Source organism: Mixophyes fleayi, chromosome 7 (genome assembly GCF_038048845.1).
Source record: "Mixophyes fleayi isolate aMixFle1 chromosome 7, aMixFle1.hap1, whole genome shotgun sequence".
In the NCBI taxonomy this organism is placed as follows: domain Eukaryota; kingdom Metazoa; phylum Chordata; class Amphibia; order Anura; family Limnodynastidae; genus Mixophyes; species Mixophyes fleayi.
In genome coordinates this window covers 114,218,898-114,235,516 of record NC_134408.1, presented here as the reverse complement: position 1 = coordinate 114,235,516, position 16,619 = coordinate 114,218,898, and the positions used below count along the sequence as shown (strand labels likewise).

The 16,619-nt window shown below is 39.5% G+C and overlaps 1 protein-coding gene across 1 annotated transcript in view; it reads right to left on the bottom strand.

Moving 5' to 3' along the window:
- TRPM8 (transient receptor potential cation channel subfamily M member 8) overlaps positions 1-16,619 on the bottom strand; it is a 74,407-nt gene that overhangs the window by 43,766 nt on the left and 14,022 nt on the right. The window contains exons 3-10 of the mRNA XM_075180412.1: positions 14,910-15,030; positions 14,758-14,831; positions 11,652-11,808; positions 10,839-11,016; positions 10,074-10,246; positions 9,291-9,465; positions 7,548-7,615; positions 396-596 (exon numbers count right to left, since the gene is read on the bottom strand). Coding sequence (XP_075036513.1) covers positions 396-596; positions 7,548-7,615; positions 9,291-9,465; positions 10,074-10,246; positions 10,839-11,016; positions 11,652-11,808; positions 14,758-14,831; positions 14,910-15,030 — 1,147 coding nt within the window. The remainder of the gene's footprint in view (positions 1-395; positions 597-7,547; positions 7,616-9,290; positions 9,466-10,073; positions 10,247-10,838; positions 11,017-11,651; positions 11,809-14,757; positions 14,832-14,909; positions 15,031-16,619) is intronic.

The window sequence follows — 16,619 nt, the reverse complement described above, 5'->3', positions numbered from 1 at the left end:
TTTTTGGCACCTTACCACTAAACATTGATGCTGCTGCCGCTGATGATGGTAGGATGCAGAGATTTCTCACACAAGAAGTGCTGATGTGGAGCTAGGCTCATGCAAAATGCCAGAAGTGTTTTTATGCACACCAGAAAACAGTATGAGTAAGTTCAAGTTGAGGATCTTTGGGCATCTTGCTTGAATTATACAGTTCCACAGTCAGTCAAGCACAAGTCAATTGAGTCTTTTCAAAATTCTAGCTGAATTGATCCAGAGGAAAGCAAAATAAAATCAGGCAGCTGCCTAGTTAGCATCATAAGGGTAAAAATTCACACCTATGGCAATCAGTTTAATTCACTGGATCAATAGTCCTTACTGCATAATTTACTATTGAAAATGAAGAAATACTCTACCCATCGTATCCAGGTCTCCATTTCATCTTCCGCCAAGCGAGATATGGTGCGGGGCAAGAATCGAAGCAGCTTCTCCTTGATAGCTGAGGATGCAAGGGAAGTGCCCTCGGATTCCACTAGGCTGGCAATAACATCGGCTGTCTGCCCAGATCCCTCCACTACTACACATGGGATCTTACTCTTAATCGCAGTATTTATAGCCTGCAGAATGGAAAGAGATTGATGTAGGGATAAAGCAAATCACTGGTACTATTTTTGTTCATTCATAATCAAACATAGGAAAAGGAAACCATGTGATACTTTAAAGACAAATGTTGACATTTAAAGGAGGCAATTCGATTGACATCATTACTTGTGGGAATAATGTGGCGCAAGCACTATTGCCGTTAGTACAGTAATTTTAACGTGGATTTCGGCTTGCGGCTCTCAAAGCAGCAAGCAACAGTCAGTGTTTAAATTACCGTACTAACGGTAGTAATGCGCAGTACTACTAAAGTAACGGTAATAGTGTGCAGGCCACATTATTCTCACGAGTAACGCTGTCAATTGAATTCCCCCAAAAGGGTACCTCCAATTACGTTTTTACAAACTCAATTCTAAGGGGGATATTCAGTTCAACGCAACGTGTCTCTCGAACACCAGCAGAGACACATTGTGCCGATGTTTTGGCAGAAATCTCCGCTCATTTCTCCTAGCACCCCATAGAGGCGTGCAGAACAATGAGTGGAGATTTCTACCATAATGGCTGGCAATGAGTGCACCTGAACATCGAGGCGGTGTTCAGCGACACCTCACACTGAACTGAATATCCCAATAATAGTACAACCTAAGTGAAAGCCCAAGTACACTGTGCAGTTATTAACACACATAACAATTTGGAAAATAATCAACTGTTGTTTTTCTCTCTCTTGAACAGTATGTTCTACCATTTGCCATCCTAGCAATGTCTACCTAACTTGCTCTCTCTTTCTTTGTTCTAGATATTTCTACATATATGTTATATATTTTTATATTATTTAGATACAAATTAGTCTATGTTTGTCTGTTTAGTTGCATATAAACCAAAGAGACTTATGGGTCATGTTCTTTACATGGCAGCCCTTTTAATCAATACTTTTTTAGAGCATGATACTGGCTTGTGCTGACACAATGTCCATTTACAGAGAGACTTTTCCGTACTTGCTTGGACTACTCTGTGTAGGATAGCATAGCTCCCAACATGTCTGTCCCCAGCAGCGGGACAGGGGCAAGGCCACATCGCAAAGGGGGTGTGGTCACTGCATGCTGGGTGGTCCCACCCCATGAGGGCTACCTACCGCTGTTAAGCACTAGGCTGCACATTAAATACCTCCCTTAGCCCAACATTCCCACCGACAGGACAAACGTGTTCCCAGGCAGGACAGTGGGACAGAGCCCTAAATGGGAACTGTCCTGCTGAAATCAGGACAGTTGGGCAGTATAGGATATGATGTTCTGGTCAGCAAGTAAAGTGTTCAAATTCAGTGGTTTATTTGCATGTTTTCTTTAAAAACATGTAGATTAAAGAGTATAATCCTTTCTAAAATACATTGTACATGGGTGCATACTTACCTCACCCCCTTAACAACAGCGATAATCCCGTCGCCATGCTCAATTACGTCATCAGCTGCAGCCGCCTTCTTGCTTCATCGTCATTGGCTGCTGTCGGGGTGAAGAGGAGTCGTCATCGGGCAGGGTCGGGAACCAGCTCCTTCGGAATGGTCACATCGGGGTGAGTCTTGTCGCTCTTCTCGGCATTGATATGCCGTACCACACCCATTCTATTGGGTAGGGAGATTACCATAGAAGAAATTTCTCAAGCTGTAAAGGGCCAGAAATATGGCAAAGCCCCTGGGCCAGAAGGATTTTCTGCTACTATAAAACATTTAAGCAGGTTCTAATATCCACATCTACGCAAGATCTTCAATGAGATCTTAAAAGGTAAAACCTTTTCTTCTCAAGCTCTAGAGGCTAAAATGTCGCTCACACAAAAGCCCGGTAAGGATCCAAACTTTTGTAATAATTATCGTCCTATCTCTTTGATAAGTAAGGATGTGAAGTTATTCTATAAAATCTTAGTCACTAGATTAAATCAAGCACTTCTATAAGTAATTCATAACAATGAAATGGGATTTGTCCCGGGATGACAAGCCAGGGATAATACTGTAAACATTTTGTGGAGTCTCTCTGGACAGGCCCAGACCCCCTCCATCCCCTCTCCCGGCTACCTACCCATTTGAAAATTATATAAAATTATACTATATCTTCTACATAGCTCTCTAAGTGCCATACTAACCCCTGGAAGCAGGCACAAGAGGGAGTGGGAGCGGAACCGGGACACCCCCACCTGAGGAGAACTATTGGGAAGCTATTACAGAACAGGTGGCCACCAGCTCTATTTCCACATTGATTAAAGAGAACATGTATAAAGTCTACTATGGATAGTAATTCACTCCTGATAAGCTTTCTAAAATTTATTCCTCTAGGTCCTCAGATTGCTGATGTGGATAATAGCATTTATTCATCCATATTTGGTGATCATACCCATAAAAATCCTCCTTTTGAAACTGAGTCAAGTCCCTTCTTTCTTCGTTTCTTCTGTGTCCAATTCGCAAAGATCCACGTTCCTTCCTCCACTGCTACCCTCTCCAAGATGCCGATAAGCATTCAGCAAAATTGGCCTCCCACAGTTTTACCACTGCAAGATATTTAATTGCCAACATATAGAAAGAGAGCGACCCTCCTCCCATTTCGGCCCTGAAGATCTATATATGGTTTATTGCCCAAAAGAAGAAGATTACCCATTATGTGCCCAATAAGGAAGATAAATTCCATCAAATTGGGGAAACCTGGCTTTATCTTAACTCTAACATCACTCCCCTGAACTCTGTAGTACTTCATCTATCACCTATCCTACAGCCTCACAGACCCTACTTACTAAGTTGATACCCATACCAAAATCTCACCTTTCGCACACTTTCCAACCGTGATGACCAGGAACCCGATGGCACTTACTCCCTCCTCCTACACCTCCCACCTCAATTTAGTGGTTCTAATATAGTGACAACTTTTTAGATATGCCATTTCTTTGGGATGTTTATGCTCTAATATTTTTGGTATTCGATTCTGATTTTGTTATTAGTATATCCGACATTTTGTTTGTTGTTTATGCTTGTATTGGAAAATTCAAAAAAAGTATAAAAAGTTTAAAAACAAAAACAAAACAATATTTGGTTTATTGTCTCTATGAAAAAAAATACTCTACAACTACAAGGAAAAGCTGATAAAGTTGATTCAATTTGGGAGCCCTGGTTTACATTCAACTCACCCACCTCTATTACCCCATAACTATCTAGCACTTCATCAATTCCTTTCACATAGCAATGAATACGTTCATCTGACCTTAGCATTACACTGATCATGTTTTTTTCTATGTTACATTTTTCTTATTGCTATATCACTGTTAACTTGCTGAACATTTTGTATTACTTATTTATACTGTTTGCACAAGTTTTCATTTTTTAAATAAAGTATAAAATAAAGTATTTTTAATAAAGTATAAAAAAATTATCTTGGTAACACTTCTCACTATATTAGTAAAACTGTTTAATATAACAAGACATCACACAGCTGTAAGTGATTGCAGAGAAGGTTGATTACTGGAAGTGTATGTGATTACAGATAGAATTGGTATTTCCTACTTGAATATATTAGGTAGACAACTTCATTTAGGGTGCAAAATAAATACTAATAAATACATAAAGGCAGAAATACAAAAAGGCAGACAATTGTTTAATACAGAGTAAGCAAACATAGATCTATATAACATTGCCCAAACTTAAATATACCTATATGTATCAGGGCGGATAGTTGGCACCCCAGAAATAGTGTAAGGAAGGATTCCACAGGCCCAGTGGTATAGTAGAGAGCTAAGACCCCCCTCCCGAGTAATTTTGGAATGACACAAAGAACACAAGGCTAAGACTGTATAAACTTGCGGGTTTATTCTCTTGACTTGCGAGTTAAGATTTTACCACCATGGCAGATAAGTAACAGTAGTGTAGGAAAGTAGTAACAGGAGACCTTCAATATGCAATACTATTCAACATGTCACAAAATAAATAACAATTTAGGAATCTTGTTTCAACAATATCAGCAATATGCAAACATAAATCACTACAACACTTATGTCACTGAATAAATATATCTAAATTTCAAGTTAGGCACTGTACTTCGGTGAAATGGGTTTCACTACATAAATACTTTTGAGAGACAACCGGTTGCTAACGGGTTAATTAGACAATTACACTAAATGCTGCTTCAGCAGATTACATTGTCAAATCAATCATAATAGACTTTTACTGCAATTATACAACACTTATCATACCAAATGAGTAGAGGTGCAACAAGGATTGTTCAGGTTAGATGCTTTAGGAGAAATGACTGTAGATTAGGGTTACTTTACAATAGGTAAACCCCACAGGGTTAAATTGTATTCCACAGGACACATGAAACTTATTTACTTGTACAAGATGGAATCAGTAATTGACTTGTAATCAATAATCGACTCGGTGCATGCATGATTCCTTAGCTTAGTGTAAGCAACAGTAATTCTGCACAATAAACGTTTTCCAGTGTAAGGAACACAATCTTCACTTAATAATCTGTCTAATAGAATAAGCAGATCTCTTCCAGTAACTTTAGAATTAAACAATTTGCAATTCTCTCCTCAGCAACCATTTTAGGAAGTTTCACAATAGGATCAAACTTCTGATGCAATATAGACAAACTCTTGCAACAAATGATTTCTCTCTATGTCTATAGCACTATGTGTCAGCTTTCAGATAAACTTTAAATATAACAGATTTGGTTTGAGTAAACTCTTCTTTCAGACAACACCATTACCTCTCAATAGCAATGTTACAGTCCTGGTCAGAGGTTTTAAGAACGCAGCTTGATATCTCACTCATTTCACTTTAATAACTTGAACATAGCAAAGCAAAATAAACAATAAACTTATCTGTCTTCATATGATTCCTGCTGCCATCTGATGGACAGTGGCAAGCTGGGTCATTTCCTGTTTCTCCAAAGATACTTCCTTCTGGGCTGGCTTTAAAATGTTTAGCTGCAAACATCCCACAGAGCAATAGTCCAGCACCAGCATTCAATGGTTACTTGTGGGTAGATCCTCAATTATCCAGGCAGCATTGATACATCACACCTCACAGCAAGCAGCTTCTCTCCTTCAGCAGTCCATTTTTGTCACCTTCCTTTCCCCAAAAATCCTCTGGAGCCTTTTAGCCTTTTAGTGCCAAAATTAATTTTTTTACAGGCTTTTGTAAGATATTGCAGTGTCTAACTGTCTCTGCATGCTACTAGTGCAGTTTTGGGCTCTAGTGAGCAGCCCAGGGCTGTGCTCTGCAGTTTGTCCACCCCAACAGGCCTATTGTAATTTGCAATGAATTTCCCAGAGTCACTCTGAGAGATGTAGCTTTCTGCATGGGTGCATGCAGTAATATACCTGTGATTTGCAGGGTAATATATATAGTAATATATATATAAGTATATATATATATATATATATATATATATATATATATATATATGTATATATATATATATATATATACACCCTATATGGACAAAAGTGTTTAGACGCTTACACCGACAGGTATTGCAATAACATTGTATTCAAATACATATACTTTAATATGGAGTTGGTTCCCCTTTTGCAGCGATAACAGCTTCCACTCTTCTTTCCACAAGATGTTGGAGTGTTTTTGTGGGAATTTGTGCCCAATCATTCTGTAGAACATTTATGAGGTCAGACACTGATGTTGGACGAGAAGATCTGGCTTGCAAACTCTGTTCCAGTTCATCCCAAAGGTGATCAATGGGGTTGAGGTCAGGGCTCTGTGCGGGCCAGTCATCTTCTTCCCCATCAAACTCATCAAACCACGTCTTTGTAGTCCTTGCACAGTGCACTGGGGCACATTCACGTTAGAATAGAAAAGAGCCATCCCCAAACTGTTGTCACAAAGTTGAAAGCATAACATTGTCCAAAATGACTGAAGCATTAAGATTGCCCTTCACTGGAGATAAGGGGCCTAGTCCAAATCCTGAAAAACAGCCTCATACCATTATCCCTCCTCCACCAACCTTCACAGTTGGCATAATGCAGTCAGGCAGGTAATGTTCTCCCAGCATCCGCCAAACCCAGACTGGCCCATCTGACTGCCAAACAGAGAAGCGCGATTTGTCACTCCATAGAACACATTTCCACAGTCCAGTGTCGATCACATTCCAGTGTCGGTGTGTTTTACACCACTCCATCCAACGCTTGGCATTGGTCTTGGTGATGTGAGGCTTGCATGCAGCTGCTCGGCCATGGAAACCCATTCCATTAAGCTACTACCATACAGTTTTTGTGCTTATATTAATGCCAGTGAAAGTTCGGAGATCTTCATCTTTGGAATCAGCAGATCGTTGGTGACTGTTACGTACCTTAGCAGTCGTTGACCCCGCTCTGTGATTTTACACAGTATTCCGCCTCGTGGCTGAGTTGCTGTTGTTCCTAAACTATTCCACTTTCTAATAATATTACTTACTGTTGACTGTGGAATATCCATCAGGAATTAAATTTCCCAAACCGTCTTATTGCAAAGGTGGCATCCTATCACAGTATCACGCTTAAAGTCACTGAGCCATTTTGTATCACAAATGTTTGCTAATGGAGACTGCATGGCTAGGTGCTTAATTTTATACACCTCTAGCAATGGGTCTAATTCAAACACCCTATATGCCAGACCTACATGTATACCTCCCAACTGTCTCATTATAGGCGGGAGAGTGCCGATTTGAGGGCTCCATCCTGCCATTAAGATCAGGATAGCTTTGTCCCGCAGGTGGAAACTTATGAAGGTTTGTCTTAGTCATTGCTCTGCGGTGAATGGGATCCGGGCACTCTCATGCACGTGGCAATGGAGGTGGGAAGAAAGCAGAGTATGGGACAGCCTAGCGCTTCAAAAGCGATTAAAGAAAAGGCAAAGTTGCGAGCTGTGTACATGTTTTTTCTTATAACCAAAGTATTAAGAGAAATGCTTTAGTTAATTTAACTGTACTACTTAAACTTACCTTCAACGTCTCCTTCCCACCTCCTTGAGCGAAACATACAATAGGTATTTTTCCACCATAGTTAGAATCTGCGGAAAACCAATGGAAAAACAATGTCAGATTTAAAAAGAGAGCTTGTTGGACACAGGACAAATAGTATGTCATTTTTTGCAACTGATCTCAATTTATCACTAAAATAAGTGTCTTATACTAATCTGTTGAAAATACTAATATTGCCTTTATGTGTAGCATTTGTAATGAACAGCAGCAACCAATCAGCAATTAGCTTTTATCTGTCTAGTGTGAGATAGACAATGGAAGCAAGTGCCATTTTGGTTGGTATGGCTTAGTGCAAATGTTGCACTAAATGTAATGCTAGTAGTTGAGCCCTACTGAGTTTTCTATCTACTGTGGATAATGTGCCATATACATGTATCAAAAGAAAAAAAACAAGTTGCTCAAGCAATATATAACTTGCAAAATGTAGAAGTAAATGGAGGGGCTCAATACAAGTGCCAAATAACAGAAACAAGATTCCCCTGTACTCAACAGAAAAATAAAAACCTGCCTTTAAAATAATAATGGAAGCAGAAGACTTAGCTGCAAATTCATGTGTAAGCCATCAATCCGTACCTCGCAACTTTGGAGCGCCTGGAATTGGCACCAGGAGTGTGAACATACCCCACAGGGAAAGTGTGCCACTTTTGAAGTTCTAGGCTGTGCCTTATCCCCTCTCCTTCGCTCTTAACACCCATTAATTGCACCTACCATTGGTGCACCCAATACCTGTTCACGGGAATGAGAGATACCTCCCAACTTTGTGACCCACAGAACAAAGATGTCTAATCAGGACAACAGTACTGTCCCATCTAAATCGTGACAGTTAGGAGGTATTGTCAATCACTTTCATGGCACTTCCCCTAATACTTTTTAAATTCATTCTAATGAATAAGAGTCTTAGCATTTGGTCACATATATGTTATATTTTTAAATTAACTGTTAAACTTACTGGGAAATACCCCAGTCCTCCAGACAGGTAATACATGTCATGCAAGGTTTTAGATTGGATCTTTTTTTGTGTCTGGCAGCTGAGTGCATTATTTGCAAATCCTGCCATTTATAAAATGATTAAGCCTGAATAAGCAAATATATGCAGCTAAGACTTCTCCTTGTATTATTATTATTATTATTATTATTATTACTAGGTTTTAATTTTGATATTTTTGATGACTGGCAGCTGAGATAAGGAGGATCTTGTTTATGCTTCATATATAAAACACTGAATGCATCATCTGCATTTAGATGCAGTTGGATTGCTATGCGTGACTCTGCTATGCGTGACTCTGATCCTGGCCAAACATAAGGACAGTTTTAGCACAAATTGGCCCAAAATTAATACCAGTGGATCTAAAACTATCTTTTTGTCAAAAAAGGCATGATTTCAAAACTCTCAAAAGGCCGATGTATATAAAACAATCAGATCTATGTAATTTGGACCATAATGGGTAGCGTCAAATAGGCCACAGATCGGGTCATGCTGCAGTCGATTGGCCAGAATAAACTTATTAATATATATGACACTAACATTAGCTTCTACACTTAAATCTGATGTCTGAACTCACACTCAGCACTGGTTATCTAAGCTTCTCACATGAATGGCTATGGAAATAATTTGAGCCTAGTCTCTAAGACAAGACGAGTTGTAAAGATCATAAGTCACTAGGTGGTATTCCTGTAACTCCCTGTGTAAGATCATTTCTGTACCGGGTACATTAAGTTCAGAGATGTATTTCTCCAACGACGCTCGGAGTTCAGCCTCAATAGTTGGATGTCCATTAGATCCATTATCCACCAGAATCATATGTGTGTGGTTGTTGTCTAGGCAGTAGAGAGGGTCCCGCTTCTGCTCATCCATGAGGTAATGGGCCACATAACTTCCCTATTACGTAGAATAAATAAAATGTTATCCAGAGAGATGCTGTGGAAAATCACCTTTAGGTTTTTCACTGGAAATATTATATTTATTGTCTTAGTGCTCATCTCAATGAGCCATTTTAAATAGGCTTTTTTAATTTGTTTTACATGCATCATTTAAATCTAAGGTGTCCCGTGGGGTGTTTTTCAAATATGTACATGTGGATCGCAGGGCCCTATGAACATACAGATCAATCATTCCCCTACATGCAGCATTTTAGGACAAATCAGACTCTACCAGCAAACCATGAAAAATGTATTATTCAAAATAATGTCAAAAATCATGTCTGTATGTACGTTTATTACGTGTGCAGTTACGTAGCTAACTTCATTACTTTATAATCATTGTAAGTATACTGTTGTTATAGAAGATCAATTATACTGTCGTTATAGAGGAATCTTCAAATTGAAACGGCAGCAGGACAAAAAATAAGTAACTAAGAAACTAAGTAACATTAACATTTAAATGAAAACTATTACATTTTAAATAGCAACACAGTGATATCTATGTTCTGTGCACAATAGACTCTATATTATTCTATATTATTATACTACAGATGTTAGTGTTCACACCTCAGTGGTGGAAGTTCGGATCAGTGTCTCACGATTAGAGACCATTCCCCAAGCTGCAATACCAATGGCTATCACCTTCTCCTCTGAGCTCCTGCTAATGGTATTGTCTCTGACCACCTCACCAATGTACTTCATCAGGCCATAGTGAGTGCCCCCAGTGAAGATCCAGGCTCCTGTGTGTGTGAGGAGAGAAGACCATTGAAATTAACTGAAACTGAATAAAATTAACCTCCACTAATCTAATGAACAAATCTTTACTCAGCATCAAGCAGAAAGTTCCACAATTGCTCTCACTGAATGTCCTTTACACACTTAGTCAACTCTAAATTGTGGCTATAAGTAAGAAGTGATGTAAATAGAGGTGAAGGAACAAGGTTAAAGTCAATTGGCTTCATGACAGAATAGCACCTAAACATTGCCATTGGTTATTCAGTAGAGAAAATTGATTATTGAACAATTAAGCCACACCTAACTTAATTCAATCCATTTTGGATCAAGTTTTGTTTCGAGTAATCAATGATTGATCAAATGGTTCAAAATAATCAAGTTGACCATTAAAAATATCTTCATATAAGAGCAGAATCGGTCTAATTTGCATTACCATCCTTATTTGGGCCTTAAGTGCTACTTTCTATTGAGCGTAATAAACAGAAGTCACTCCCTGCCCCACACGAGTTCTTGGTCAATATGAGTTCTGAGCACATTAATCTCCCTATGGCCAATAATTATACATAGAGGGTTCTGCAATCATGCTTTCCAAATCACCTTTGGTCTGTGCAATGTAAATGAGACGGCTGAAGATCTTGCGCATTCGCGGCTTAAGAGAGAAGTTCTTGGCTCCTCCAGTCACACAGATAACGAGGTTTGGAGTTTTAAGCTGCCAGTATTTTGTCATCAGCTCATACAATGCCTCTGGAGTTGTGTCCCGGGACAAGCGGATGTACTAAGAGGGAAGATACAGAGGAGAAAACTATATCACAATGAACAATCTACTCCCAGAAACAGCTAGTACATTCATATGAAATTTTGTATAACAGAAGTAAAAAGCCACTGATAAATTACTTGTCCTTTTCTCAGTTATCACTTGTTATTAAGGCTGAGCACACATGATAAGATCTTGACAGTCAGCCTGATTGCCAGATGTCCTAATCTGTGTCAAATTTAGAGTCAAAAGACTGGGTAATTTGGAGGGCATTCGAAACAACCAGATGTCATAGGGTCCATTAGTGCATTTGGCCAATAACCGCGGACACATAATGACAATGGCCACAATACAATTGCATTTTGAGCCTGGACTGATTAAAATCTAGATGGATTTTATTGTTTTTGACCACTATTGGTGATCAGTGGGGGTATACACATTGGGTGAGTTCAAGCCTACTTGGTCTAAATTGACCAAATTGGCTGACAGAATTGGTAAGCGGCAGCTAGTTATAAACAATTACCCTTACTAACAGTTTTCCTTATTATAACCACTTTTACAATGTTACCTTACATCATAATTACCTTTATGTTTTTATTGCCCTGGCTATTTGACTGTTGTCACAGTATGATTTATCCTGGACCAACAGGACCTACCTTCCCTTTTCTCCCAAATGCATCAAACTGAATATCTCCATATGCATCAGTGGGCAGTTCTTTTGTGTGCTTCTTGTAGTTCCACTTATCGCTCTGGTTGGTCTGAGTCCCTTCAATATGCTGGATCTTGGTGTAACCACACTTGCATAAACTATCCCTGCAATGAGGGGACATAGCTTGTCATCTTATATCTTCCTAACCCAACAGCACCCATCATCCTGTCATCTAGTTTCAAATGTTCATGCAAGGCTACCTCAGCATTTCATAGAACAATAACAATATGATATTGTTATAATTATAGCCTAATCAGGATAATTATGAAAATAATATGTTACTGCTGTCATGATATATCCTAAACTCAGAAGTTACTTTAGTCAAAAGGATTTCCAGCAAATCATTGTGTTTAAGCAAAGGGTTAATGTGTTTTGATAAATGAAAAGGACCCAACTTTCTATCCCCTTACCTTAATTGTGTACTCAGAGATGCAATCAAGTGTTTTATTAACCAGTTAAAAATTCATATGACCCCACAATAATGGCTAAAATCCCTGGGCCAGAAAGAACCATATGGGTGGAATCCACATTTAGTATATATTTCTCATAGTAAACATAATAAATCAAAGCAATACTTCCCATAAAACATGATTGTTAAGACATCTGTATACATTTTTGTGAAAGTGGCAAAATAATATGTGTTAATGATATATACCTTCCCAATAAGAAACCTATTGGGATATTGTATATTTCCTATGAATCAATATACCTTAATAATATTTCCTATGAATATGTGCAGAACATTAAACCATGTTTAGTAGAATTAATATCATATCTTTACTGTGTTCCACAATAGCGTCATTGTATATTTTATGGACCCATTAAAATAACTGTTAGAAAGTGGGCAATAAATTATTGTAAAACAGAATAGCATACCAGTTCACTTCTTTCAGTGAGGTTCCAGAGGATAAAGGTCTTTTTAGGCAACCCAGAGAAACTGTTTAAAACAGCAGTGAAATATGATGCAAATAATACGTTTTTGCCAATCAGTCTGCTACTTAGAAATTGTCCAAACCTTCTAGCCTTCCCCTAGATAGCAGATTATGTTAAATAATAGGTGAGTATTGTTCTTGTGTTTTATTTGTTTTATTTAAAGAAATCGTTTTGCATTTATATTCTTGTATGTCAATGTGTTATCACTATTGTTATTCAATAAGTTTTGTGACTTTTCGTCACATTATCATACTTTTTTTTTTTTCGCATGACTGTGTGTTTTTTTTACAAGCTTATATCTTAAGCTGTGATTGTGGCTGAAATGTGTATTCCATGCACAGTAAGTTTCCTGGTTCAAAGCGTTTTGGACACAAACAGAGGGCCTGTAATGAGATGGCTGGCAACAGATATGTAGCTCACATTAAGCTTCATAACAAATATAAATACAGTGTCAGACAGAAGGCCAGTTAAAATATCTTATAGCATTTACATGTTTGTGAATATTATTAGTGCCACCTTTATTTAAGTGCCAATTGTTTACTTAGGTTCTTCAGCTTGGTATATCCCATAAATATCCCAGCCATACAGAATATGTACAATAATGTTAAAGGATATGTCAACTTTCAGAGTTTTACTTTCATAAAGAGTATGTGTCATGGACACACAACTGCACACTAAATAAAATTATACAGATAACAAGTATAATTTGTTTGCTATTACCATTGAGGTATGAGATTTATTATCTTCTGAGCTATGAATAAGTCTTAATGAGTGTGAACACCCCAATTACTGCCATGAGCACATTCACTCTGCTCCTGAGAAGCATTCTGTAACATCATCAGGCTCCCTGTTTTCAGTACATTGGCTCTGGGTGATCACATGAGCTCAGTGCCATAGTAACTTCTGCCCACACCAACAACTCCATTAAATAATGCCTAAGCCCTTTGATACTGAGAGAGAGGGATACAACCACCTACCCAACACCACTTTGAAAGTAAAAAAAATCATCTATTAAGCCTTATAAAGTAGTGTATAATCTAGATTATGTGACAAGGCTGATGGTCTGCATTACTAAAGGGCTCCTTGCAGACTCTGGCCCTAAATGGTGGAGACATAAAAATGATAGGTTTTCTCTAGAATAGGGATAGTTTGTCCCAGTGCATGATATCTATCACTACCACACGGGTGCAGAGGAAGCCAATATATTTTGAAAGATGTATGAAAGTGAACATTTAAATTGATGCAAATGCTTTTTATATCTTTGCAAGAACTAAAGCCAAATAAAATTATATGTTGTAATATGAAGTAATACTACACATACTTTCCTTGGTTGACTAAGTCGTGACATATAACTAGAATGTATGGTATTTCTTGAGCAGGCACTTTCTACCCTTTGTCTGCATGTAGTTTTTGTAACCCCTGTTTTATGTATTTTCCCCATTAGCTGCTGCGGTGGAGCACTTAGGCACCTTGTTAAATCACATTTAAAAATGTTCTGTCTTTGTGTTCTTAAAGAACTCACATTTTTATAACACTACATTTGAACTCTTTTTAAATTAGATTGCAATTGCATCAAGTCAGGGAGTAACTGAGAAAGTCTTAAGAGTATCAGGTATCCACCGAAATCTTAGCGGTGGCAGGATTTTGTGTTTAATGATGAGTGTGAGATTTTGGGAGCTTTAGAAAGAACATGTGGTTTTGTGCTGATCAACCCTTTTACACCCACATCATGCATCTCCATTTGGGTCTTGTTGCAACAGATATATTAGGATTTTTGTCAATTTATAGGGCAAAACATAACCTCAAAGACATTAGTGTGCCCGGGGCGGAAGAAAGCATTGTCGGGCCCCATAGCCAAATATAGGTGAAAAAGCAGGAGCCTCAAAGGCGGGGCAACTCAGTATTACCTGCCCACCACACCATCAGACCCTGTAGGAACCGCAACCCCTGCCCCCATCTGAAGTTTCGGCATTGAGTGTGCTCCCAGGTACAGTTCTAGAGAGATGAACTAACAATTTGGTACTTTATAATGTAGGTGCAGAATGTAATACAACAAGTGACAGATCAGGGTGTCATCCTGTGTGTGGCAGTATCACTAGGTCCTGCAGTCTGATGCTTACTGTGACTTTGAATCTTTTGTGTATGCCACACACTCTCTCTTCTTAAAGTTTTCTTCAATGAATTTAACAGCATCCTGCAAATTGAGAGACCAACATTTAATATTGAGTAAGAAAAACATCTTTTGGACATATTAGCAGTGGGGAAAACTTACTAATTCATCCAACGATAACTCAATACTGCGAGACATACTGGAATAGAGTGTCCGGGTGCTTTCCAGCATCCCACTACTGCGACTCCTCATTTTGGCTAGATCAGAAGAATTTTCTAATAATCTAACAGAACAAGAAAGTCAAGACCGTTATTTTGACATATCGTACATAAGTATTATATCTGTTGTCTGGGTAGAGATCAAAAAAAGTCTTAAGAATATTACAAAATAAATCTATTTGCTGCTGTATGGTCCTCGTATACCCCCAATTGCCAGTCACCATTTCTTAGCTCAGGGCCGGCGCCACCATTAGGCAGCCTTAGGCAGCTGCCTAGGGCGCCGGCCTCTGGGGGGCGGCACTGCGGCCGAGGAGACTATTAATAAAACAATTAATAGTAGCAGGTTAAGTTTAAGCGGGCGGCGCGATCGCCCAGGGCGGATCGTCCGCCCGCAATATAGTGCTCCTGCTGCAGACTTAAGCGGTGCTGCTACTGTGCAGCACCGCATTTCAAATGTGCCCGGCGCCTGGCAGCGTCGTGACGTCACGACGCTGCCAGTGTAGAGGAGCTGACAGGAGTCTGGCAGAAGTAAATACAGAGGAAAGAAGCAAGAAACAAGAGGCGGAGAAGAGAATGAAAGAAAAGTAAAGGTGAGTACAGAAAGGCGGGAGGGGTAGTGAAAGTATGCAACAGAGTAACGGAGGGGAGGGTGAGAGAAGTATGCTGCAGAGAACCGAGGAGGGGAGGGGGAGTGGATGCTACAGTAAAGGGGAAGAGGGAGAATGAATGCTACATAAAATGTGTCTGGTGGGGGGAGAAAGGATGCTACAGCAAGTGTGTGTTGGGGGGATGGATGCTACAGAAAATGTGTGGGGGGGGAGAATGGATGCCACAGAAGATGGGGGGGGATGGATGCTACAGAAAATGGGGGGAGAATGGATGCTACATAAAATGTGTGTGTGGGGAGAAATGAATGCTACAGAAAATGTGTGTGTGGGGAGAATGGATTTGCACAGAAAATGGGGGGGGGGAGACTGGATGCTACAGACGATGGGGGGGATGGATGCTACATAAAATGTGTGTGTGGGGAGAATGGATGCTACATAAAATGTGTGTGTGGGGAGAATGGATGCTACAGAAAATGTGTGTGGGGGTGAGAATGGATTTGCACAGAAAATGGGGGGGGGGGGAGACTGGATGCTACAGAAAATGGGGGGGTGGATGCTACAGAAAATGTGTGTGTGGGGAGAATGGATGCTACATAAAATGTGTGTGTGGGGAGAATGAATGCTACAGAAAATGTGTGTGTGGGGGAGAATGGATTTGCACAGAAAATGGGGGGGGGGGGGGGAGACTGGATGCTACAGACGATGGGGGGGATGGATGCTACATAAAATGTGTGTGTGGGGAGAATGGATGCTACATAAAATGTGTGTGTGGGGAGAATGGATGCTACATAAAATGTGTGTGGGGGGAGAATGGATGCTACATAAAATGTGTGTGTGGGGAGAATGGATGCTACATAAAATGTGTGTGTGGGGGAGAATGGATTTGCACAGAAAATGGGGGGGTGGATGCTACATAAAATGTGTGTGTGGGGAGAATGGATGCTACAGAAAATGTGTGTGGGGGGAGAATGGATGCTACAGAAAACGTGTGTGGGGGGAGAATGGATGCTACAGAAAATCGGGGAAGGGGAGGAGGCTGGAAAAAA